The sequence below is a fragment of the Hemicordylus capensis genome, chromosome 3 (genome assembly GCF_027244095.1).
Source record: "Hemicordylus capensis ecotype Gifberg chromosome 3, rHemCap1.1.pri, whole genome shotgun sequence".
NCBI lineage: Eukaryota > Metazoa > Chordata > Lepidosauria > Squamata > Cordylidae > Hemicordylus > Hemicordylus capensis.
The window spans coordinates 336,475,575-336,499,209 of record NC_069659.1 but is presented as its reverse complement, the minus strand read 5'-3'; the positions used below and the strand labels follow the sequence as shown (position 1 = coordinate 336,499,209).

Below are 23,635 nucleotides of genomic sequence, written 5' to 3'. Positions count from 1 at the left end.
ATAAAGACTCATTTGTGGCTGTAAACGTTTATTCCACAGGATGTTATGGACGGCTTTGAAATATAAGATATACAATATTCTCCAGCAGCATACCCTGGAATCAGAAAGAATGCCTTAAAAAATATACGAATCAAAAGTGTGCAAAGCCCCCTTTTAAAAAAGAATACATGTTTCCTCTATGAGTACTCAAACGGACTCAAAAGTAGGTGTGGGTCCTGGGATGGACTAGTGACATGTCTGGTAGTGATGTCACATAATGTCACAACTGTTATAATAATAACTGTTCATTTCTGTCAACTCCAGTGAAGTACTGCTGTTGCCAGAAATCAGTGCTGGACAAACTAGATGTGACTCCCCCCCACCTCCTCCATCATTGTTCCATTGGCCCTGGAGTGCTTACTTGTGCGTGTGTGTAAATAGCAGGTGCAGAGCCCCTAATCCAGACTGGGACCATGGCAAGGAGTTTCTATTACCCTTCTGGTGTGGTCCCCATCCAGAATGCTCCTCACACCCAATCATGGTATCTACTATGGAGAGATACCTTCCATTGGAGCCAACATTAACAGCAATGGCAGAACTTGTGGCCAGATGAAGATGGGATAAGCAACGATCGTGTATTTATTGTGGACACAGCAAAATATCTTGGGAAAGTCCCTCACATAATTATGCCATTGTCAGCTGCATGTATCTGAGGGCAGAACTAGACATTTCATGACATGGAGCTGCTGCCAAAACTAGCATATGCAAGTTTGTTCTCCATTCCCTCTGAATACCATCTGCCCTGTGTTGTGAGATTGTGATGTGTGTTTCCTGTCCTGTTCCACATACTTTAATTATACTAGCTTGTTGTGGTCCAGGCCTGATTTATATACTAAATATGCTCGTTAGCTAGCATACAAAATTAGGCCTGTCTCGCAGTGTCACCAAGTGACCAAGTTCTTTTATATAGTGACCATGTAGGATCTGGGTGCAAGGAAGAAAGGAGATCAAACCAATCCTAAATGATTCAATGGGCTTTATTGAGTATAAAAGAATAACAACATCAATCTAGCTGAACAGAAAGCAGTACACTCTATCAATATTACTAACAGTATTTCAACCCTAGCCAGCACCAATATTCATCCAGTGTTCCTATCTAACATATGTGTGTGTATTAAATCTTCCTAGAGCCTAATACAATTCAGATATAGATGGAAAAGGGGGGGGGATAGGAAGGCTGAGGGCTGGCTTGGTTTGGGGAGATCAGGAATTAGTAGAGGGACGAGGGGAAGGGAGAAGAAGGGGAAAGGATGAAGGGATCCAAGGCTTGTAGAGGCAGCATATTACCAGGATCAGAGGCTTGAGAGCGGTGGATCTTTTAGCTGAAGGAGCGAGGCTTCTGGCTGGAGACAGGAGCTTTTGGATCAAGCATGCAGTTTGCTCAGAGCACGGCTGAGAGTCAGAGCACCATGGCTGGGGAAGTCTTGACTTCTCACTGCGCAGTGGAAATCACAGACAGTTCCTGTCCATGGACAGAGTTTCTGCTTGTTGCTCCGCGGCTTAGCAGCAAACTCTGGGATTGCTCCTGAGCAGATCTTGCTTGTAGGCACAAGATTGCTTGTAGGCACAAGACTGCTAGTTCTCTGTCCAGTAAGCCTGTTCTTTATAGTTGTATTTTCCTTTGATCTCTCAAAGAGTCTATTCAGATCTCCTCATCTTTTCCTGGGTCCCCAAAAAGCTGACAACTTGCTGTTATCTCCTGGATATCATCTTTTAATTATTCAGCCAGTCCAGAGAGATCTCAATCTCATCTTCTGTTAGCTGCTATCTTGAGGAGGGGACATTGCCCAAAGCAAATCTGCATCTCTGAGTTGCAAATGGGCCCCTTCTCTTGTCCCAGATTTGCTAGCCTGGTCCCAAAAGGTGTTAAAAGTCAGGAGTTAGTGAGAGAATTAGTTCTATTTGTGTGAGACAGCAATTACATTATTTCTTGTGTACCTCTATCTAGTGTATAACAAGAGAATATTTAAAGTAACATAAAAAGGGGTACATGTGTGAGACGTTAATCAATACATTTGACTGAGGCAGAAGCATCCTGTCAGTGAGGAAAAGGGATAATTTCAGCAGTGTGAGACTGGTAATTAAGCCTGACCCATTAAGTCTCTTGTGAGTTCCACAAACACTGATAAACAATGCTAGATTCCCCTGCCTTTACAAATCATTTACCAAGCATTACCCAGGCAGATCTGGGTGTCAATTCACCCTGAGTCCAGGCATTAATTCCTGTCTTAATAAAATGGAACTAGACACAGGCCTGAATTCCACATACTTCTGGGTTGGTACCTCTGAGTCTAAGGTTGGGGTCAGAGGGGGTGTCTCCAACAAGCTCTATTCAGACATTATGCTGTATGAGAGTGTATAGAGGACTGTATACCCATATAAATGTGCTTCGGAGAATTACTATACCTGTGTTTATTTTAAATGTGAACCTGGATATAGGCCCTGCAAATGCAAGGTACAGATAGGAAGTGTACATGTGTACCTGCATTCAGCATAACACGTGAATGACTTTACCTGTGTGTGGATCTGTACCTGTGTACACGGTACACTCATTGTATGGTTTATATAGCTTCATGGAGGAGAGGTCTAACATCAGCTACTAGCTGGAGGGCTAAAGCCCACTTCCAGCCTCAAAGGCAGGATGCCTCTGAGTACCAATTGCAGAGGAGTAACAGCAAGAGAGAGGGCATGCCCTCAGCTCCTGCTGTAGGCTTCCAGCGGCATCTGGTGGGCCACTGTGCGAAACAGGATACTGGACTAGATGGGTCTTGGGCCTGATCCAGCAGGGCTGTTCTTATGTTCTTATGAGTGTTTTAAATAACATGTGAATGAGCTTGCTGTTATCTTACCTTTCCATCAAGGAGCTCAAAGGTTCTCCCCAATTTTATGATCACAACTGCCATGAGGTAGGTTAGACTGAGAAGTGGTGACTGGCCGAAGGTCAACCAGTGAGCTTTATGGCTGAATGGGAACTAGAACATGACTCTCTGGTCTAAGTCCATCAAGCTATCCACTATGCGACAATGGCTGTCATCACACCATATGGCCTCTGTTGGCACAGAAATGCACAGTGTCCTGATATCATTGCAGTGACCCATGTCTCCCTTAACTGCTAATCTGCTCCTGCAATACTGTATTTTCCTGAACCCAAAACTAGGTTTCCCCCCAAGTTCTTTCATGTTAGACATCAGGGGGTTGTCTTAAATTCGGAGCTCTCTTCCTTTTGGTAGGAACACAGAAAACTGCCTTATGCTGAATCAGACCTTTGGTCCATCTAGCTCCGTATTGTCTACCCCAGGGCTGCTCAGCTTTGGTCATACTGCAGATGTTGGCCTACAACTCTCATAATCTCTGGCCATTGGCTACTGTAGCTGGGGATTATGGGATCTGTAGTTCAAAAACAGCTGAGGGGCCTAAATTGAGCAGGCCTGGTCTACACACGCTTCTCCAAGGTTACAAGCAGGAGTCTCTCTCAGCCCTATCTTGGAGAGATGCCAGGGAGGGAACTTGGAACCCTCTGCACAAGGGCGTAGGGAGCTTGGCAGGGGTTGGGGACAGAGCCTTGGCAGAGTTTCGGGTTTCATTTCCCCTGTCAAGCAATTGATGGAATAAACTCTGCTGTGGCTATGACAGCCCTGTTCTCAGCATTGCCCCCACCCCCTTGCATCTGATATCAGAAGCAGGAGAGGGTCCAGTGCCCAGGGGAGTGTCCATCCCTCCCTAGCCACAGTGTCATTAAAGTGCTGACTAGAGAGGAAAGGAGAGTGAGCGCTTTGCTCATTGGCTGGTTGCAGGAGGGGGCAAGGGGCACCCTTGCTGAGGGCAAGGGGGAACCTTGGGGGGGGCAGACCCTAGGGACCTGGGAACAATTGTCCCTCCTCAATAGTTACTACAACCCTGCTTCTGCATGCAAGCAATCAGGTGCTTTCCCCAGAGCGGCCCCATCCCCTCAAACCATACATGTAGTCTCCCATTCAAAATGCAAACCAGGGTGGACCCTGCTTAGCAAAGGACACAAGTCATTCTTGAGACTACAAGATCAGCTAAATAAGGGTATTGGTTGACTGACTGATTAAGTTTTGTCAAGTCGGTGTCAACTCTGAGCAACCACATAGATAGATTCTCTCCAGGATGATCTCTTCAACCCGGCCTTTAAGGTTTCTCAGTGGTGCATTCATTGCTGTCGTAATCGAGTCCATCCAACTTGCTGCTGGTCATCCTCTTGTTCTCTTTCCTTCAAACTTTCCTGGCATTATGGACTTCTCGAGGGAGCTGCTTCTTCTATGGGTTTCCGCATAATGTGTCCAAAGTATGATAGTTTGAGCCCGGTCATTTGTGCCCAGAGTGAAAATTCTGGATTGATTTGTTCTATGATCCATATGTTTGTTTTCCTGGCTGTCCATGGTATCCTCAAAAGTCTTCTCCAGCACCAAAGTTCAAAAGCGTCAATAGTTTTTCTGTCTTGCTTCTTCAAAGTCCAGCTTTTGCATCCATAGAGTGTCACAGGAAAAACCATTGTCCAAACAATTCTAATCTTTGTAGGTACAGACACATCATGGCATCTAAATATCCTTTCCAAGGCCTTCATTGCAGCCTTACCAAGTGCCAGTCTGCGGTGTATTTCTTGACTGCTGGGTCCTTTACTGTTGATGGTTGATCCTAAAAGGCAGAAGCTAACCACCACTTCAACGTCTTCATTATCAATTCTGAGGCTGGTTACTGTACGTTGTCATCAGTTTAGTCTTCCTTACATTTAGTCATAGTCCCATTTTTCACTGTGCTCCTTGACTTTCATTACTAGAAGCAGATCATCTGGATTCTCAGCTATCAGAGTAGTGTCATCAGCATAGCGCAGGTTTTTGATGTTCTTTCCTCCAGCTTTAAAACTGCACTCATCTTCTTCCAGTCCTGCTCTCTTCCGTATATCTTCAGCATATAAATTGAATAAATAAGGGGAAAGTATACGGCCAGGGGCGGAGCCACCATTGAGCACTAGGGTTCAAATGGAGGAGAGAAAGGGAAATCAACGCACCCCACTAGCAGGTGCTGGCTGGAAATGCAATCGGGAGAGCTGGGGAGGTCCTCTGGAGATCGGGCCAGGCCCCCTTTGCACATGAGGTTACACGCATGGACATCACGTGCGGGGGCCACCAGTGGGAGGGACACGGACCGCCCTCCTGCTGACTACGCCGCTGTATACAGCCTTGTTTTACTTCTTTGCTGATCTGGAACCAGTCTGTTTCACTATGTTCTGTATGGACTGTGGCCTCAATAAAGGTATAACCTGTATTTAACCTCTATCTTTTAAGGGGCTCATCTTAAATTCAGGGTCCTCTTATTTTAGGGTAAATTGATAATTACCATAGTTGTTTGTATAGTTCAAATGGAAAACAAAGGAAAAAGGCCTATGGTATCCAATATCTCTCTCTTCCTCTTCCTCGTTGTTAGCTTGTTTCTAAAATCAAAGTGAGTCATTGTCCTTTTTAGCTTAGGATGAGTGAGGAAGCCCAAATTCTGTGAAGATGTGTGCCTTGAAAAAAGGGACAAGAACAACTTCTTTATTTATTGGTCACTCCATAACAATTGTTCTCTGGGCAGGGGTGGATTCACCTTTTTGCCGCCCATAGGCAAAAAGGCTTTTGCTGCCCTTTTACCTTAAAAAAAAATGCCGCTGTGGGAAGTGGGATGAAGGGAAGCTTTCCCCCTTTGCCTGGGGCATGGCAGCAGCAGCTGCAGCGGGGATGGGGGTGTGTGAGGAGAAAGAACCCCCTTTTGCATTTTACTTTTTTTTTTTAGGCACTCAAATTTTTTCGCTCCTTAAATTCTGCCGCCATAGGCAAATGCCTGCCTTGCCTCTGTGTTAATCCACCACTGTCTCTGGGCAGCTCATGGAGGCAAATGATACAACAACAGAATAAAATATATTTTTAAAAGCACATTGTCATATTTTCCCAGATTGAAGACAACTCTGGATTCAAGATGACCCCCTTAGAAAGTAGAGGTTAAATACAGATTTTACCTGCATTTAAAGGGATAGGATTCCGAATTGAAGACAACCTCCCAATTTCTAATATTAAAAAACTTGGGGCAGGGGGCGGAACTAATCTTGGATTCAGGTAAATACAGTAAAAACAAAAAAGCTACAATCAAATGCCAAACTTTTTTAAAAAAAAAGATTTTAAAAAGATTTTTAGAAAGCCTGGGTGAACAAGAAGGTCTTAATCTGAAATCCAAAGGAACATAGAGATGGTGCCAGGCGAGCCTCAATGGAGAGCCTCTTCCATCAATGGGATGCCGCCACCGAAAAGGCCTTCTTCCTAATAGCTACCTGCCTCACTTCATTTGGTGAGGGCACTTAGAGCAGGGACTCCAAAGAAGGTCTTACGGTCTGAGTAGAGATGCTCTCGGGTTATAAACATTTAGGTTACAAGTCTATGAACTCTGCACTGCTAATGCCATGAGTCACTTGCTTGACAAACCAATATGATCAGAAAATTTACAATGATCTTTATTTTCCTCAGATCCTTGGCCTAGAGTCTCTGCTGGGCAGTCGGGATATGTGGCCCCTTCTCCTTGGTCTGTCTGGTACGGCTGCTGTTCTCCAGATTATCCTGCTCTTTCTTTGCCCAGAAAGCCCACGGTACCTGTACATTAAAGTAGGAAACGTGGAAGAAGCAAAAAAAAGTAAGATAAAGTCTAGAAATATTTTTTGGGGAGAGGGTTGCCTTGTACGTCAGCCTCCCAACCCCAGAGCTGTCCCACTGGCACAAATCTGAAATCAGTTTGTGGAGAAGGGTGAAGGCATTGCCCCAAGGTACAATGGGCCAGTTTGAATGATGCTTCATCTGCTGGCCAGTCACACTGATAAGGACATGTATGTGACCATGCACTTCCCCACCTCTCCTTGAGAGGGCAGATTTCCCTAAACTTCAGCACGATCCCCACTTGCCCTTCTGAATGTGTTCAGAAGTTCAGGTCATGGTGGAATGCATTCTTTTGGGGGGTTTGTTTGGGGGGAAAACCACTCAGTATTTCTTCAGATATTCACCTTTGAACTCCCCAGCTATAACAGGGTACTAATTCCTGCCACAGGTGTAACATGCATGGCAGAAGCAGGATTTGACAATTCTATGACAGAATGTTTGCCCACAAAAACAATAGTGGCTGCCTCGCCCACCGAATGGGGAGCAAGCAGCCAGAACTGAATATTCTCTTGGTCATAAAATCCATACCATTTGTCTCATCTGCCTGAAATGTGGTGTCTAGTGACAAGGTAATGAGCGCCACCACCTTTCCAGATTTGGTGTGTATCCATTGAGAAATACCAGAAATGTAGAAAGAAGCTGAAGAAGCTGGGTGGGGGGAAACCTTCTTAAATTCAATGTTTTTGTGCAGTGAATATATTTTATTTGTGCTTATATTGCATTGGATATGACAACTCTTATGCTAAACCTTGAACATTAGAGAGTTCACAAAACTAAAATAAGTTGTATTGTCCACCTGCCTAAACGTTGTCAAGGAGTAACTAAGTTACAAGTGACACCACTGTTCTAAATTTGCTGTATATCCCTTGAGAAATTCCAGAGAGAGAAATTTGAAAATGGATCCTAAAGAAGCTGAAAATGTGCCTTTTAAATCCAGTTTTTGTGCATTGACAATTATATTGTATTAGCATTTATTTCTTTGTATAGTTAAGGAGTTAAAACAACAGACAGCATCCAGGAGCTTTCCCAGATACCAGGCTTTACCGTGGGTTTACTGCGAGGCTTTTAAGTGATTTCAAAGCTGCCCCAAAAAACCAATGCAAAAAGTGGATCTTTTTACCCCGAGTATGAACCGGGCCACATTCTAGCGTGCAGTGAAAAACCCGAATTATATGTGAAGTGCTCCCTGATAGCTTGCAGGGACTTCGAGGTAAATCTGGCCAAAATGTGAATGCACCCCCTCCATTCCAGAGGAGATGCAGGCTAAAAGCCGGGTGTGGAAAACTTAAGAACATAAGAACAGCCCTGCTGGATCAGGCCCAAGGCCCATCTAGTCCAGGATACTGTCTCACACAGTGGCCCACCATAAGCTGCTGGAAGCCTACAGGCAGGAGTTGAAGGCATGCCCTGCCCTCTCTCCTGCTGTTACTCCTCTGATGCGTTCCTGATGAGTGTTCTGATGACTTCAACTTCCTGATGAGTGTTCTGTCAGCAGATGTTTGTTCCATAAACAGAAAGAGTGTTGTGCTCCCACACAGAGTCCTTTTGCAAACTCCTGTTCATGGAAGACACTTCCACTGATGAAGCATTTGTTTGTATACCACCTACTGTTATCCGATGTTAAGATCTGAAAATTCTAGTGGTCATAACATTGAAACTTGTCCAATCTGCCTGAAATTTCTCACAGAGTAACTAGTGACAAATGCATGTCCAAATCCGATGCAGATCACTTAAGAAATGTCAGAGTTTATGCAGTTTGAAAACATCTCAAATAATCTGGGGGAAAAGGAAATTATGCCATTCAGTCAAACCACAGTTTGAAGAATCAAGCCCATTGAGTTAGCTTTTCACTTCTAAATTTGTAATAACTACCATAATAATGTTGATGAAAGTGTAATGCTTCTATTCATCAATGTGCATGCTTTTTTTACTTTAAAGTAAGCCATAGCCCCTAGCTGTAAAGTTGTGATAATAGAGTGCAGTACCTTCCAGAATTATTGAAACACTTTCTGAATCGTTTGTGCCCAGAATATGACATTGAGAAATATGCTACCTCTGAATATGGAGTTTTTATTTATGCACAAATTGTTCCAAGACAGTTGGAATAGTCTAATGAATTTCTGTAAGGATATCCCATTAATTTATGTAAAGTATTAGTTCATTGTTCACTGATCCACTTACTTCAGTTATTCAATATTTACAGTATCTAAGAAATGTTATGTTACAGAGTACAACACATTCCTGTGTATGTTTTTATGTTTTATCTGAAAGCCGCTTGGGGTTTTAATGGAATGCAAGATAGAAATTCATTAAATAAATAAATACTTAGCAAGTGGTCTCCCGTTCAAATGCAACGCAGGGAGACCCTGCTTAGCTAATGGGACATTATGCTTGCTACCATAAGACCAGCTCTTCTCTCCTATATGTGGACTAAAAACAAAAAACAAAACCATTTAAATACCAGAAATCCTTTTATGTAAGATGAGAGCTATGGGGCTTATAATTTTAACTCATGCTCCAAAAAGCATGGAAATTGCAAGTTAAAGTGGTCACCCTCGCTTCGGTGCCATGTAATAAGCAGTAAAAACTTTGTATGGTCTCATGTATTATGGTATCTTTACAAATTAGGCTCCATGAACCCATACTTTGTCTTGGTCTTTTGGTTCTGCATTGGACTGGGGAGGAATGAATCCATACAGTATTTCAACAGATATTTGGATTTGTAATTTAGTTCCTGAAGCCAACATGGTACACAAGATTGTACATAGTCTTTATGGCTTAAAAGGTGCAGAAGTTAAGGTAACCCTCTTGATTTGCAATTTCCATGCTTTTTGGAGAACTCATTCATTCATTCATTCATTCAATTTTTATACCGCCCTTCCAAAATGGCTCAGGGCGGTTTACAATTAAAACAAAACCATTAAAAGGGCTTTAGGTCTAAGGCCAGGCTCCAAAACTACCTAGATGCATCTCTGTTGGCATTGCTAGGATTGGAGGGCCCGAATGAAATGCCTGGTAGTGATGCCACCTGGACACAATCCGAAAAGAGGCTCATGACACTCAAACACCATAATCACAACAGAATTTATCAGAGAAATTATAGGAGGGTAGCCACATTAATCTATTGCCAAAACAACAAGAGTCTTGTAGCTCCTTAAAGATGAATGTGTTTCTTTCTGGAAGTATTTCTGTCACGGAAGAAACCATGATCTTTTCTTCCCCAGGTTTGAGTAAGCTAAGAGGCAAAGACTATGATCCTACTGCAGAGATTGAAGACATGCAGAGAGAGAAAGAGGAAGCCGCCAAAGAAAAGCCTGTTTCCATCTGGCAACTCGTCACCTCCGCTAGCCTCAGGCCAGCTTTCCTAGTGGCCATCATGGTTCATATTGCTCAGCAGTTTTCAGGGATCAATGCTGTGAGTTTCCTAGCAATGAATTCTAGCAATTAAAAGAGCTTAAGCAGATATATAGTTCTCTAAACCTGATCAGTCAGTCAATGTGTTTATTTGGTCTGTAGGCCTTTACACACACACGTGCGCGCGTGCGCGACGAAGCAGTAAAATACAGAAAATTGCAAAATAATTTAAAAGGTATTATATAATAAATCTCCCAAGCAGTTAGGGATGCCGTGTTCCCCAGAATTTAGGGTAGCCTCCAGATTTTGGCTCCTCCAACCAGCTGCTAAATTCCACCTGATTTACACAGCTTTCAAATGCGCTGCCCGGATTGCCTGGATTTTACTCTGGATCCAATCACATGGAAGGGCAGAGAAGGAGGGGAATGTATACAAATCTGTCAAATTAAAAAAAATGCATATTAATTGCCACATAATTAGGCCACCTGGATTTGGGAAGCTTGAATCCGGCAACCCTACAAGCAGTGTTCCCTCTAACAGGAGTTCCCAGATGTTGTTGACAACAACTCCCATAATCCCCAGCCAAAGGCCATTGCAGCTAGGAATGCTGGGAGCTGTAGTGAACAACATCTGGGAATCCCTGCTATAGGGAACACTGCTCCCAAGTAATATTTTAAATAGTAACCTCCTCCTCTCTATTTAAGATTGTCCATACACCTAAGTTGCAATTTGCTAGGGCTGTGTACTGAGTAATTTATCGGTATTGGTTCGAGTTAACTTGTATTGTGTTGATATATCAGATCTTTTTTGATGCACTTGAGTGGGAGACTTAACTTGTTTTCAAGTTCAGGTTTCCTTCTGTTTAATAACTGGAAACTGCCAAGCTTTCAGGCAGCTGCAGTGCTTTAAGATGCTACCCTTTCCCTCCCAGCAATCTTCCCACAGTGCCCTAGGGAAGGATGTCATGACACTCTGTTCTTTACCCAGAGCATTACTTGGGGGTGGGGGTGGGGGATGGCCACCCCTATAGCTACACTAAATTGCTATAAAACAAACTATAAATCAAATCTGTAGGCCCGTAGTCAAGTGAAAGCAAAAAATTGAACATGGGACCAGAAGGAAGCATAGAGGGGGGAGGGAGCAAGAGAGGAGATAGGTGGATCTAGAAAACTCAGTGGTACGACTCAGTCCCCATCAAGGCTGTTACTAGGCATTTAAAAGATCCAGGCCCCTTTTGAGAATTGTAACTCAATTGTAACCCCACCCCAATAATAATAATATATGCTTTTTAAAGTCTCTGATATTATAATACGGCTGCTATGAAAGTGAAAGCAGCAGAGAGTGAGGTTTGGCTAGGACAGGGCTACACAACTTTGGCCTTCCAGCTGTTTTTGGACTACAGCTCCCATAATCCCTAGCTACTACAGTTAACAACCAGGATTATGGGATTTATAGGCCAACATCGGCAATAGCAATAGTAATAGCACTTACATTTATATACCGCTCTATAGCTGGAAGCTCTCTAAGCGGTTTACAATGATTTAGCATTGTAGAAGGGACAGAAGGCAGAAGGGACAAATTTGTGCAGCCCTGGCCTAGGAGCTCTCTCCCAGGCTCTGTGCCAAGGCACTTTCCATTTTGGAAGAGATCATGGAGGAGAGAGGGGGTTGATGTGATTCGGAACTCTGAGCAATTCATTTGAGTGCTGTACCCCATGGGCCACGCCCTAGTGATGCCTTGGTCTCCATGATCCCTTGAAAAAATGTCGTATGAATTGTTTCAAATTCCATCCAAGCAGGGGTGTAGCTATAATTGAGTGGATGGGTTCAAAGAACCTCCCCCCCCCGCTCCTGGGGGCTCACCAGCTCCACCTCTCCCTATTTTCTTCATTACTTCTCTCACTTCAAGGGGCCACCGGGGAGAGGGGCGAACGTGGTCCCCCTCACCCCTAGCTACGCCCCTGCATCCAAGCCAATGAATATGTCCCCTTCAGCAGTCATTGATGCTTTTAACTGTTTATTGTTCTCTGCTTTCTTAGATTATGTACTACTCTACAGACATTTTTGACAAAGCTCGTGTCGCGAACCCTATTCATGCAACCATAGGCATGGGTACTGTCAACACCATATTCACTGTTTTTGCTGTAAGTGAATACACCTTAGTGCTTCTAATATATCTTGTTTATCTTCGTGCAGTGATGGCTTACCATCTTCTGATATGGTTTTGCTTTAAAATGTTTTAACTTCTCGTTTCCTTTTTGGAAAATCATGCACAAGTCATGCACAAGTCTAGTTGAGGCAGCTTGTCTCAGACCACAGAAAATGGTCATTTTAAAGCTCTTCTATAAAGTCATTTATATTTTTAGGACAATAGGGAGTGCCATTTGGATTCTTTGCTCTTCTCCCTATAGCAAGGCAGCTCTTTGGTAGGAACAAATGAATTAATAAATTTTCAAAAGTAAAGTGGGAACTTTCCTAGGAGTTCCCACTAGCGAGGAGTTCCCACTGGCAAGTGTTTGCTGCCTGGGCTCTTAATTCTCTTTTAATTCCTCCTGGTATGTTCCTTTATCATAGGGCTATTCATCCACAGGGCTCCTCTATTCCGGCGAGCTGATTTCATCTCAAGTCTGTCTTGCCTTTCTCTCCCCATACTTCAGTCACAATGTCTGCATGTTTTTACCTATAAGCACAGGATATACACTTGCCTCTTTCTTTTCTTTTTAAAAGGCAGGCTACATTTTTAAAATACTGAAAAATACTACTTCAGAGAAGAGGGGAAATATGAGTTACGGGTGTGCACGAACCAGTCCGGAGGCCATTCTAAAGGCCTCTGAACCGGTTCGAAAGTGGTGCCGGCTCGAAGGTTCAACGCCAGCGGGAGTGCCTCTTTAAGGATGGGGGAGGGTGCACTTACCCCTCCTGCTGCTTTCCCCCCACCGGCGCTCCGTTTTTAGCGAAATGCATGGGGCGGCAGCGTACCTCCCTGGCGCCCCTTCTCCTGTTCTTGGCCAGAAGTGGCCAGAAGTATTGCCTGCGCGTGTGTCCGTCATGTGTGCGACATGCACGCAACGTGTGCGTCGGGCAGGCGCACACGCAGGTGATACTTCCAGCCACTTCCAGCCAAGAACGGGGGAAGGGGCAGCAGGGAGGTACACTGTGCCCCATGGATTTTGCTAAAAGCAGAGTGCCAGCGGGGGGGGGGAGCGGCGGGAGGGGTAAGTGCACCCTCCCCTGTCCTTAAAGAGGCACCCCCACTGGCATCGAACTGCACCTCCGCGGTTCCGTGCACATCACTAATATGAGTTAGTAATGTTAACAGTCTTTAGCCAATCAATAGCCTGATTCAGACATTTAAGCTGTTCTCACGCACAGGCAAAACTGGGCTATGGAAGCTCAGTCCATTTTTGCCTATGCAGCTCCTGGTGGCGGTGTAGTGGCAAACCCACAATGGAGCCCCAGCTGTTAGCCCGGGTTAACTGATCGTGAGTCTGTGCCACACGGTTCTGCGCAGCACCCACACACCAGCAGCCTCCCAGCTGGTGTAAAAATAATCCCCATAATGTACTGTGCACTCGTGAGGTGCATATGGGAGTTCTGTGGGCCTCTTGGCCCCCAAACCTCCCTGCTGCTGGCAGAAACCAGCAATTGTCTACAACAACTACAACAACTATTTATATACCTCTTTTCAACAAATGTTTCCAAAGCGATTTACATAGAGAAATAACAAATAAATAAATAAGATGGCTCCCTGTCCCCAAAGGGCTCACAATCTAAAAAGAAACATAAGACAGACACTAGCAACAGTCACTGGAGGTACTGTGCTGGGGGTGGATAGGGCCAGTTATTCTCCCCCTGCTCAATAAAGAGAACCACCACATTAAAAAGATGCCTCTTTGCCCAGTTAGCAGGGGTTAGACGGGCCATCCGCCCACCCATCAACAACGAGAGGATCATCTGCGGGAGAGGTAAGCTTTTCGAGGCTTCCTCCACTCGCCCCTTCAAGCCCTTTTCACGGATCGTGAGAAAGGGCTCACTGGGTTGTACAATTTTTAGATTTCTGTAAGACCGTGCATGTGTTTATGTGAATGACTGCACTTGTGTTCATATTAAAAGCAAATCTAGATACGGGCCCTTCAAATGCATGGTACAGATAGAATGCAGTTACAGATAGTACTTCTGTACCTGCATTCAACACAACATGTGAATGACTGTACTTGTGTACAGATCTGTGCCTGTGTACACTGTACACTCATAAGAACAGCCCTGCTGGATCAGGCCCAAGGCCTATCTAGTCCAGCATCCTATTTCACACAGTGGCCCACCAGATGCCTCTGGGAAGCCCACAAACAAGAGGTGAGGGCATGCCCTCTCTCCTGCTGTTGCTCCCCTGAAACTGGTATTGAGAGGCATCTTGCCTCTGAGGCTGGAAGAGGTCTATAGCCACCAGACTAGTAGCCATTGATAGACCTGTCCTCCATGAATTTGTCCAAGCTAGTGGCCATCACCACATTCTGTGGCAGAGAATTCCATAGATTAATTGTGTGCTGTGTGAAAAAGTACTTCCTTTTGTCGGTCCTAAATTTCTCAACCTTCAGTTTCCTAGGATGGCCCCTGGTTCTAGAGTTGTGAGAAAGGGAGAAAAATTTATTTCTGTCCGCATTCTCTACTCCACGCATAATTCTATATACCTCAATCCTGTCTCCCTGTAGTCGCCTCTTTTCCAAACTAAAGAGCCCCAAATGCTGTAGCCTTGCCTCATAAGGAAGGTGCTCCAGGCCCCTGATAATCTTGGTTGCCTTCTTCTGCACCTTTTCCAGTCCTACATTGTACAAGTGTTGAACATAATGTGTAAATGGGCCTACTGTGGTGCACTGCTAGCATCTGTTGTAAACACACCAGAGGCGTAACTAGGGAAAACGGCGCCCGGGGCAAGCATTGAAATGGCGCCCCCCCATGCCCCCACGCCCCCCCCCCACATACTACATTATACTTAGGTTTTTCCTCACAAGCGCCCGCCGCCGCCAAGCCAGGCCACTGACTGGCCGCCAGGCGCCAGCAAAGCAATGGGGGGGGGGCGCGGGTGGCGCGGAAGGGACCGCTCATGGGGGAGGGGGCGCCAACACGCTCCCTTGACTGCTGCAGCGCTGCTGCACTGAGCAGGAAACATTTGTATTAACAAAAAAATAAAATAATAATTTTTTTAAAAAAAATTTGTCATGGCGGCGCCCCCCACGTGACCAGAAAAGATGGTGCCCGGGGCACGTGCCCCCCCTGCCCCCCCTATAGTTACGCCTCTGAAACACACAGAACCCATTTCTTCTGAGCTTGATCTGGAAAAGAGGATTGCACATCTAAACAAAACTTGGTGAGTGCACTTCCACAGCAGGCTCATGCTCAAATTGTGGGGTTTTTTGGTAGGTTACTCACTTTGCATTTCTCTGTCTGTATTTTTGCTTCCAGAAAGAAACTGCTTGGGGCAACACACAACAAAACTAAAATTTCAGTTCAAAACACATGCAAATCAATTTAATACTCATATAAAATATGAAATCAACAGTATTAAATCCAGAACTAATGTAAAAAGCATATCAAAAATCCAAAGCATATAGTAGGCGGGAAAGACTTTGAAAACAGGAAAGTCTTCACCTTTCTGTGAAACAGAAACATCAGGGAGGACTTGTGAACTAGTGGTGTGCACAGAACCGGTACATCCGGGGTGGGTAGGATATCTTTAAGGACGGGGGAAGGTGCTCTTACCCCTTCCACTAGCGTGTTTCCCCCACTGGCACTATCTTTTAAAATGGTCCAGCGGGGCGGTAGTGTACCTCCTTGCTGCCCCAGTGCTTCCTTGGGCCGGAAGTGGCCGGAAGTGCCCGGTGAGAGTGCACCTTCAAACTGGCCAAACCGGTTCGTGCACATCTCTACTGTGAACTTCTCTGGGTAATATTCCACATTATCGTTGCCACCAGCAATTATTCACTATTTTATGCATAGATTAACTCTATCATCTTAAGGCTGGTACAGAAAGCAGAGAGCTCCATGCCCAGATCTAAGAACACAGGAAGGAATGCTTGGAAGGAAGTGTTATCTTATGGCATGAGGATGAGTTGCTTAAGTTGCTTAACTGAGGCTGGATACAGCACTAAGCAGGGGGAAATCTAGGTTTTAATTTTTTCTTTCTCCCTGGGAAGTCCCTCAGACTTTGCAAAGTAGAGCATAAACAACCATTTGTCCCAGTTAATTAGCCAGTGTTCTGTTCATCCAGGATCACCATGGAGGCAGTTTACAAATGTTGTCTTTCATTTGACATCTGTGGTAGATAGGCTGCAGCAGTTCCCTGCCGGTGTTTGCTCTTCTCTTCTTCACCCATGAGCCTTTAAGTATTACCTGCTCTTTGTCAAAAAGTCAACACTTGGCTGTCCAGCTCAACAGGCACTCTAGACGTAACCATTTGCCTGAACCTCGGCCACCAAAGCAGCAGAAAGAGCCATCAGAACAATGTGCACTGCTCTTGGGCCAGTTGACCAGATGGAGAAACAGCAAGTCAAGAGGCAGGGCATCTGCATACAGATCTGCTGTTACAGAAAAATACTGTTCACACTTCCTCAAGGGGTAGGACATTCTAGGCACAGCACTCGCAGCTTTTGTTCTCTTTGCATGAGAGAGCGCTGAGGACTCCAGGTGTCTTCTAAATATTTGCCTTCTTGGCAAAAGCCCTATTCAAACTTTCTCGTGCTCAGGCATTATGGAGACCCTCCCAAGACAGGCCAGGAGGCTACTCATGTGTAAGTGCTACGCTGAGCCACGCAGCACCAACACATAATCAGTTAGCCAGGGAGGAGAACGTGCGTGCGCCCTTAACCCTGGCTAACAGCTGGAGCTCCCTACAGGATTTGCTGCCACGCCGCTGCTGGGATCCACATGACTCCTGACGGTTCTCACATGCAAGCAAACCCTGCATTTGTTTAAAGGCTAAGGCTGGTCCTTAGCCCCATTTTGCCTGAGCATGAGAATAGCCTCAGAATGTCGGACCTGCATTCAGATGTCTATACACTTGTACATGAGATCATTCACACAATCAAAAATTGTGTTTTACCCAGGTTTGGGAGCTGTGTGCACTCCCAATTTTCAGTGGTGTGAAAGCAAGGTAAGAGGGAAACCTGAGTGGAAGTGACGGTGGGGAAGCAAGGTAGGAGGGAAAGCTATCCAGGACTCCTACCTTGCTTCCGCACAACCACTTCTACCCAGGTTTTCCTCCTATCTCACTCAGCTCCCAAACCCAGGTCAAACACAGTTTTTTGATTGTGTGAATGAACTCCATGTTTTTGTGTCAATGACTGTACCTGTGTTCATTTTAAAAGTAAACCTGGTTACCGGGCTCTAAAATGCAGAATACAGATAGGGAGTGTACTGCTGTACCTGTGTTCAACATAACGTGTGAATAACAGTACCTGTGTACAGATCTGTACCTGTGTACACTGTACACTTGTCGTATGAGTGTTGAACATAACGTGTGAATAGGGCTAAAGTGTGGGGCATGTTTAGCCAAACAAGCATCCAACAAGGCAGAAAATCCCACAGGGAGTAACGACGCTACAACTCCATTTTTCAGTTAATTTCAGCTAGAAAGAAATCCTCTTTCTCTGCCTTTTGCTCTTCCCAAATTGTCAACTGCTGTTTCTCGTTACAATCTGGATACATCTCAGATCTCTACAGCCATTTAGTGAGTTTGTGGCCTAGGTGAGGGTTAAACCAGTCACTTCTGAGTACAGTTCACACGTGCAACCATTGTTCTGCTCCAGCTCTTCATACGAGTATGATTATCCTCTATAATAAAAGGCTTGGGTGTGCGCCCGTGTCTCTGCGCCCGTGTCTTCCTCGGCCGTTCTGGGCATGCGCGGAGTGCATGCCCAGAACGTCCGAGGAAGATATGGCCGCAGGCACCAGGCGGCCATGATGAGGAGAGCAGCGGGCCGAGAACGAACTATGGGGAGGGCAGAGGTGGCAGCGGCGGGACCGGCCCTGCTGCTGGAACATATGAGGCAGCGGCGGCGGGGAGAAAAGACAGCAGCAGCGGGGAGAAAAGAAAGGGGAGAAAAGACAGCGGCGGGTCTGGCCCGACCGCAGGAAAGGCGGCAGTGACGGATTCAAAATGGCGGCAACAGCGGGTCCGGCCCAGCCGCAGAGAAGGGAAAGGGAGCGGTGACGGGACCAGACCCGACCTGACCCGTAAGGCAGAGAGGCGGCAGGGACAGGACCGGGCATCCCAGGAGAAGGGACCAGCCCAGACGAAGGATAGGAGAAACAACGAGGGCGGGTCCAGACCAGGCGAGGAAGAACCAGCCCGAAAGTGAAAAAATAATAATTCTGTGTCCATGTTGGCCGGTTGTTCGCCCGGCCGCGGAAAGGCCAGAGGCGGCCACTGGGAGGGCAGAGGCGGCGGCGGCGGGTCCAGCCCGGCCGCAGGGATAGGAGAGGCGGCGGCAGCGGGTCTGGCCCGCCGGCCGAAAAGAACAGGGGCGGCGACTGTCCCTTGGGCGGTCCGGCTGGCTGGAGGCTGCAAAGCCATGTTGGCGGGGGGGGCGGCTCCTTGCGCTGAGCCGCCGCCTCCTCCTCCTCCTGGGTAGCAGCGGGCCCTCGGGTGGTTCCCAGGATGGCGGCGGCGTCCCCCCGGGAAGAGCCGCCGGCAGCTTGCCAAGCGCCGGCAGGCAGAAGCGGGGACCAGCGGCTCCTGGAGGAGCAGACCTCCGCCCACCTGCCCCTGGCAGCAGCAGCAGCTGCAGCTCCTCCTCACGCCCAGCCCAGGGAGGGAGCCGCAGGCAGCAGGGCGAGCCGTGGTTGCTGCTGCTGCTCTGGGCGCCTGGCCATTGCCGCCGTCCCCAACTAGCGCCTGTTATTTTAACGGGCTTAAAAATACTAGTTATTAATATTATGTTCATGTTTATCCCACCTTCCTCCAAAGAGCTTGGGGTGGCATTCATAGATCTCCCCCATCCCATTTTATTCTCTTAACAACAAGAGATAGGGACTGACCGTGTCGGCTCAAACTGCTAGAAGCTTTGACACATACCATGTACTAGATTATACTGTTGAGTCAAGTTGCCAATTTCGTGTGGCATTATGACTATCAAGTCCGTCCTAACTCCTATCTTTCTACAATTGGCAGCTATTCCTAGTGGAACGCCTAGGGAGGCGTTCCCTCTTTCTTGCTGGGTTGATTGGCATGATGATTTGTACAGTAACCATGACCATCGGCCTTGCACTTCAGGTAAGAGTCTTTTTTATTAGTACTCAAGCCCACCCCAACCCCCGGTGCCTGACTGACCCAGTGAGTGACCCATCTCCATCCCCATGGCGCATGGGGCAGACTCTGCACCCATTTCTCCTCTCAGCCCTCCAATCTCCTCCTTACAAGCCTTATGCACCAGTTTCTTTCCCCAAATCCCCAATATCCTTCCCCCACAACCCCAATCTCCCCCAAACTCTGATTTTCCCTTCACCTGGTCTCCCCTCTTCAAGCTCCACACACCAATTTCCCTGTACCTGCCATTTCTCCACACCTGTAGCAGCTGGCTTCACTGCTCAGGCTCCTCACATTCCCTGAGGCTGTTTTCTGTCCCCTCCCTTTTAAAAAAAGCAGGACGGGATTAGTAGGAGGAGTCTGAGTGGCCGCAGTAATGGTGGCTATGCCTCTAGAACAGGTAGGAGTGGAGTGCCCAAGGAGTACACCAATGGAGTCAGGTGCAGTGGTCCCACCACCACCACCACCACCTTCACTAATCCACCATCTGAAGCAGCCACCTCACCATGTGACATTGGTAGGCCAACCCTGTCTGTGTTCAGAGATTATGGAATGCCCCGGGTCTATGGAATGCACTCCCTATTGAGATACGATCATCCCCAACTCTGACAATTTTTAAAAAAGATTTAAAAACCCATCTTTTTACTCAGGCTTTTTCAGCATCTTAATAATGTATAATTTTTTAATTCTCTGATTGTTTTTTTTTTTTAATTGTTAGTTTTTAATTTTTTAGATGTGTTTTTATATGTGTTTTTAACTGCTTTATCATTGTGAACTGCCCAGAGACACGAGTGTGGGGTGGTATAAAAGTGTAATCAATCAATCAAACAAACAAACAAACAAAATATAGCCCTGTGTGTTTTTGGAGATTATAATCTGGTTTGAATATCTTGATATTAAACGAATCCAGTTATCTGAAGTCTAACCTGTGTTCCACATAACATGTGAATAATTATACCTGTGTACAGATCTGTATCCTGGTACATTGTACACAGATTGTACAAGTGTTGACCATAACATGAATAAGGCCCCTCTCCACCCCCCACCCCCACATACCCTCTCTCGCTTGTTTAAAACATTATCTGTTGCTTTTTTAATTGAATGGACCAGGGTTTCCCAAATTGGATCCCCAGATGTCCAAAGGGAATTGTAGTCCAACAACATCTGGGATTCAAGTTGGGAATCCCTGGAAGAGAGCAACTCAGAGTGACTGAAGGCAGATGCATTGGTAATGTAACCTTTAATATTTTTAATATGGTTTTGTTTTGCTTTTGTTTTCAGCCCAAGTTTATGTGGATGAGCTACATAAGTCTGATTTCCGTCTTCGCCTTTGTCAGTCTCTTTGAAGTTGGGCCTGGACCAATTCCCTGGTTTATTGTTGCCGAACTATTCAGCCAAGGTCCCCGTCCGGCAGCTGTTGCAGTGGCTGGTTTTTGTAACTGGGCAACCAATTTCATCATCGGGATGTGCTTCCCATATGTGGCTGTAAGCAAACTGTGACTTTAGTGTACTATGATAAAGATCATTGAACGGTATTTTAAGGGGCTCATACTTTTAAAGTGTAACATGGGGAAGAGAACAGGCTAGAAATCTCAACTGATAAGTGGAAGTTATACTTCTAGACTGTAAAATCACAACCAGGAGCTGTGAACTTAACACTGATGTATTTGTTTGTTTAAAACATTTCTACCCCACAAGAGCTGGTCTTGTGGTAGCAATCATGACTTGTCCCCTTAGCTAAGCAGGGTCCACCCTGGTTGCCTACTGTAAAATATCGCCTTTGGGGATGGAGCCGCTCTGGGAAGAGCAGAAGGTTCCAAGTTCCCTCCTTGGCTTCTTCAAGATAGGGCTGAGAGAGATTCCTGGCTGCAACCTTGGAGAAGCCGCTGCCAGTCTGTGAAGACAAGTTAATGTCTTCTACTGAGCCAGCGTGGTGTAGTGGTTAGAGTGCTGGACTAGGACCGGGGAGACCCGAGTTCAGATCCCCATTCAGCCATGATACTAGCTGGGTGACTCTGGGCCAGTCACTTCTCTCTCATCCTAACCTACTTCACAGGGTTGTTGTGAAAGAGAAACTCAAGTATGTAGTACACCGCTCTGGGCTCCTTGGAGGAAGAGCAGGATATAAATGTAAAATAATAATAATACTGAGCTAGATAGACCAATGGTCTACCTCAGTATATGGCAGCTTCCTATGTTCCTCCAGTGCACTACTGCTTGGAGTGGTTCACAACATTAGCAAAATGACTAAAATATAAGAACATAAAATCAATAATATTAACAGAAAATAAAAGACCTAGTTAAAATCACATTTAAAGTTACAAATTTAAAACATTAGAAGCTAAATACCACCAGATATTAACAGCAGATAAAACATTTAAACGCCTCTCTAAAATAATGGGTCTTCCATTGTTTTGTTAAAACCCTGTTAGAGGGAGCATGGTGGAGCTCTTCGGAGGGTGTTCCAAAGCCAAGGGGCCACAACCAAAAAGGCGCTATACGTAGCTCCCACCAACTGGATCTCCATTAGTGGTAGGGCCATAAGTTGAGCCTGAGATGCTGAACTGAAGGCCCTGGCAGGTTCATATGGATGAACGTGGTCCGACAGGTATTCCGGGCCCAAGCCACGTTTTGCATGCAGAAGGTCCCAAATTCAATTCCTGACCTTTTTTTCACATCCAAAAGGGTTAGACACTGGCTTTCATTTTTAATAATGAAAATTGGGATTTTCAGGATGATTCATTTATCCCAGGTTTAGTATACTTCATACCAGATTCAGTTTAACTATTTTTACTTGAAGGGAGAGTGTTTGAATTTTGCTTGGCATTTGGATTGTCTGTCTCAGCCACCAAAACGTCTTGGGCCATCTCTGGCCTCGAGCGTGTTTTTTATGGGAACACGAATCATTTTCAGATTCTGCAAGAACAAAATATACATACTTTCTGAAATGGCAAAAAGTAGCCTTCTCTCGGCAGATCCTCTGACCAATCAACATTACTCACAGTGCGGATAGTTTTGTTAACTGGATTTATCTTTCTGTTTTGCCCCCCGCAGACACTATGTGGACCATATGTGTTCCTGATATTTGCTGTTCTGCTTGTCCTCTTTGTTATCTTCGTCTACTACAAAGTGCCAGAAACCAAAGGAAAAACATTTGAAGAAATTTCGAATGAGTTCCGTCGCAAAGGCAAAGCAGGTGCCGAAGGAGCCAAAACAGAAATGGAGTATTTGGGAGGAAACCAGGAGGCATAAAGGCCAACTGGCTATGCCTCTCTGTGCACGAGAAAGGACGAAAAGAATGTATTGTTCGTGCTCCTGGGTCAAGTTATGGCGAATGCATGTTTAAAATGTAAAAATGTGCAAAATGATACTGGTAGGTTGAGTTTGCTTTGTGGCTTCAGGTGAATGCGTATGTTTCCCTGCTCACCTGGGAACTACTCATCTAAGGTCGCGGTGAATTCTCAGTGTGTCAAGGCTTTAATCAAAGGAGGCAAAGGAGGAATGGGATCCATCATGGACAGGATTCGGAGCCCCAGTTCATTTGTCTTGTGGATTTGGCTGGAGAACAAGAGAGATGGGAGTGCAATGGTGTTGCCATTGGTGTGGCCATTGATTCTCAGAAGTCTGCCATTTCACTTTAAAAAAAAAAATCCCACTTCCTGTGATTAGAATGCATTATACTAATCAGGAAATTCTGCAATTGACTTAGCTTGCAAAGTTAATTTTGATTGCCCTGTTTATTATGGATATTAAGGGAGGGTATTTAAACAGAAAGCTATACAAGGTGAGTTCTTTCAGTATTTAAGATCATAGATAAGGAAAGGTGAAGTCATCTCCAGCAGAAGTTTCACCTACCCTTTGTCTGTGTCAAGGGCTGTGCTAGTACGACCAGGTTCATCACATTTCCCTTCATTTCATACCTGTTCATTGCTGTCCTGGACGTCATTCTTGTTAATTTCCCCTTACCTAAACACATGGATCCTTTATTTTTAATCAAACACTGAATTTGCACAGTGGCACTCCTGAGCCCATATTCACCTAATACATTTGATGAAATGTGTCCAAAAAAGGGAATGGGAACACTGAGGCAATAGGATTGTGAAAGAGACAAAGTAGCTGTGTTTGAGGATCATGCAATAGTTAGTGTGGGGAAGCTGCTGATGTTAGCAGAAGTAGCTAACAGGATGCCAAGGGGAATGGTGCATTGCTAAGATCGCATATGTCCATCTTGGAAAAAA

At 45.5% G+C, this 23,635-nt stretch overlaps 1 protein-coding gene across 1 annotated transcript in view; it reads left to right on the top strand.

Annotated features, from left to right (window-relative positions):
* SLC2A2 (solute carrier family 2 member 2) overlaps nt 1-22,765 on the top strand; it is a 40,873-nt gene extending 18,108 nt beyond the window's left edge. Inside the window, exons 6-11 of the mRNA XM_053304515.1 lie at nt 6,561-6,723; nt 9,968-10,158; nt 12,136-12,240; nt 19,263-19,364; nt 20,679-20,882; nt 22,452-22,765. Of these exons, the coding sequence (XP_053160490.1) occupies nt 6,561-6,723; nt 9,968-10,158; nt 12,136-12,240; nt 19,263-19,364; nt 20,679-20,882; nt 22,452-22,649 (963 nt within the window). The 3' untranslated portion in view covers nt 22,650-22,765. The remainder of the gene's footprint in view (nt 1-6,560; nt 6,724-9,967; nt 10,159-12,135; nt 12,241-19,262; nt 19,365-20,678; nt 20,883-22,451) is intronic.
* Nucleotides 22,766-23,635: the final 870 nt, after the last annotated feature.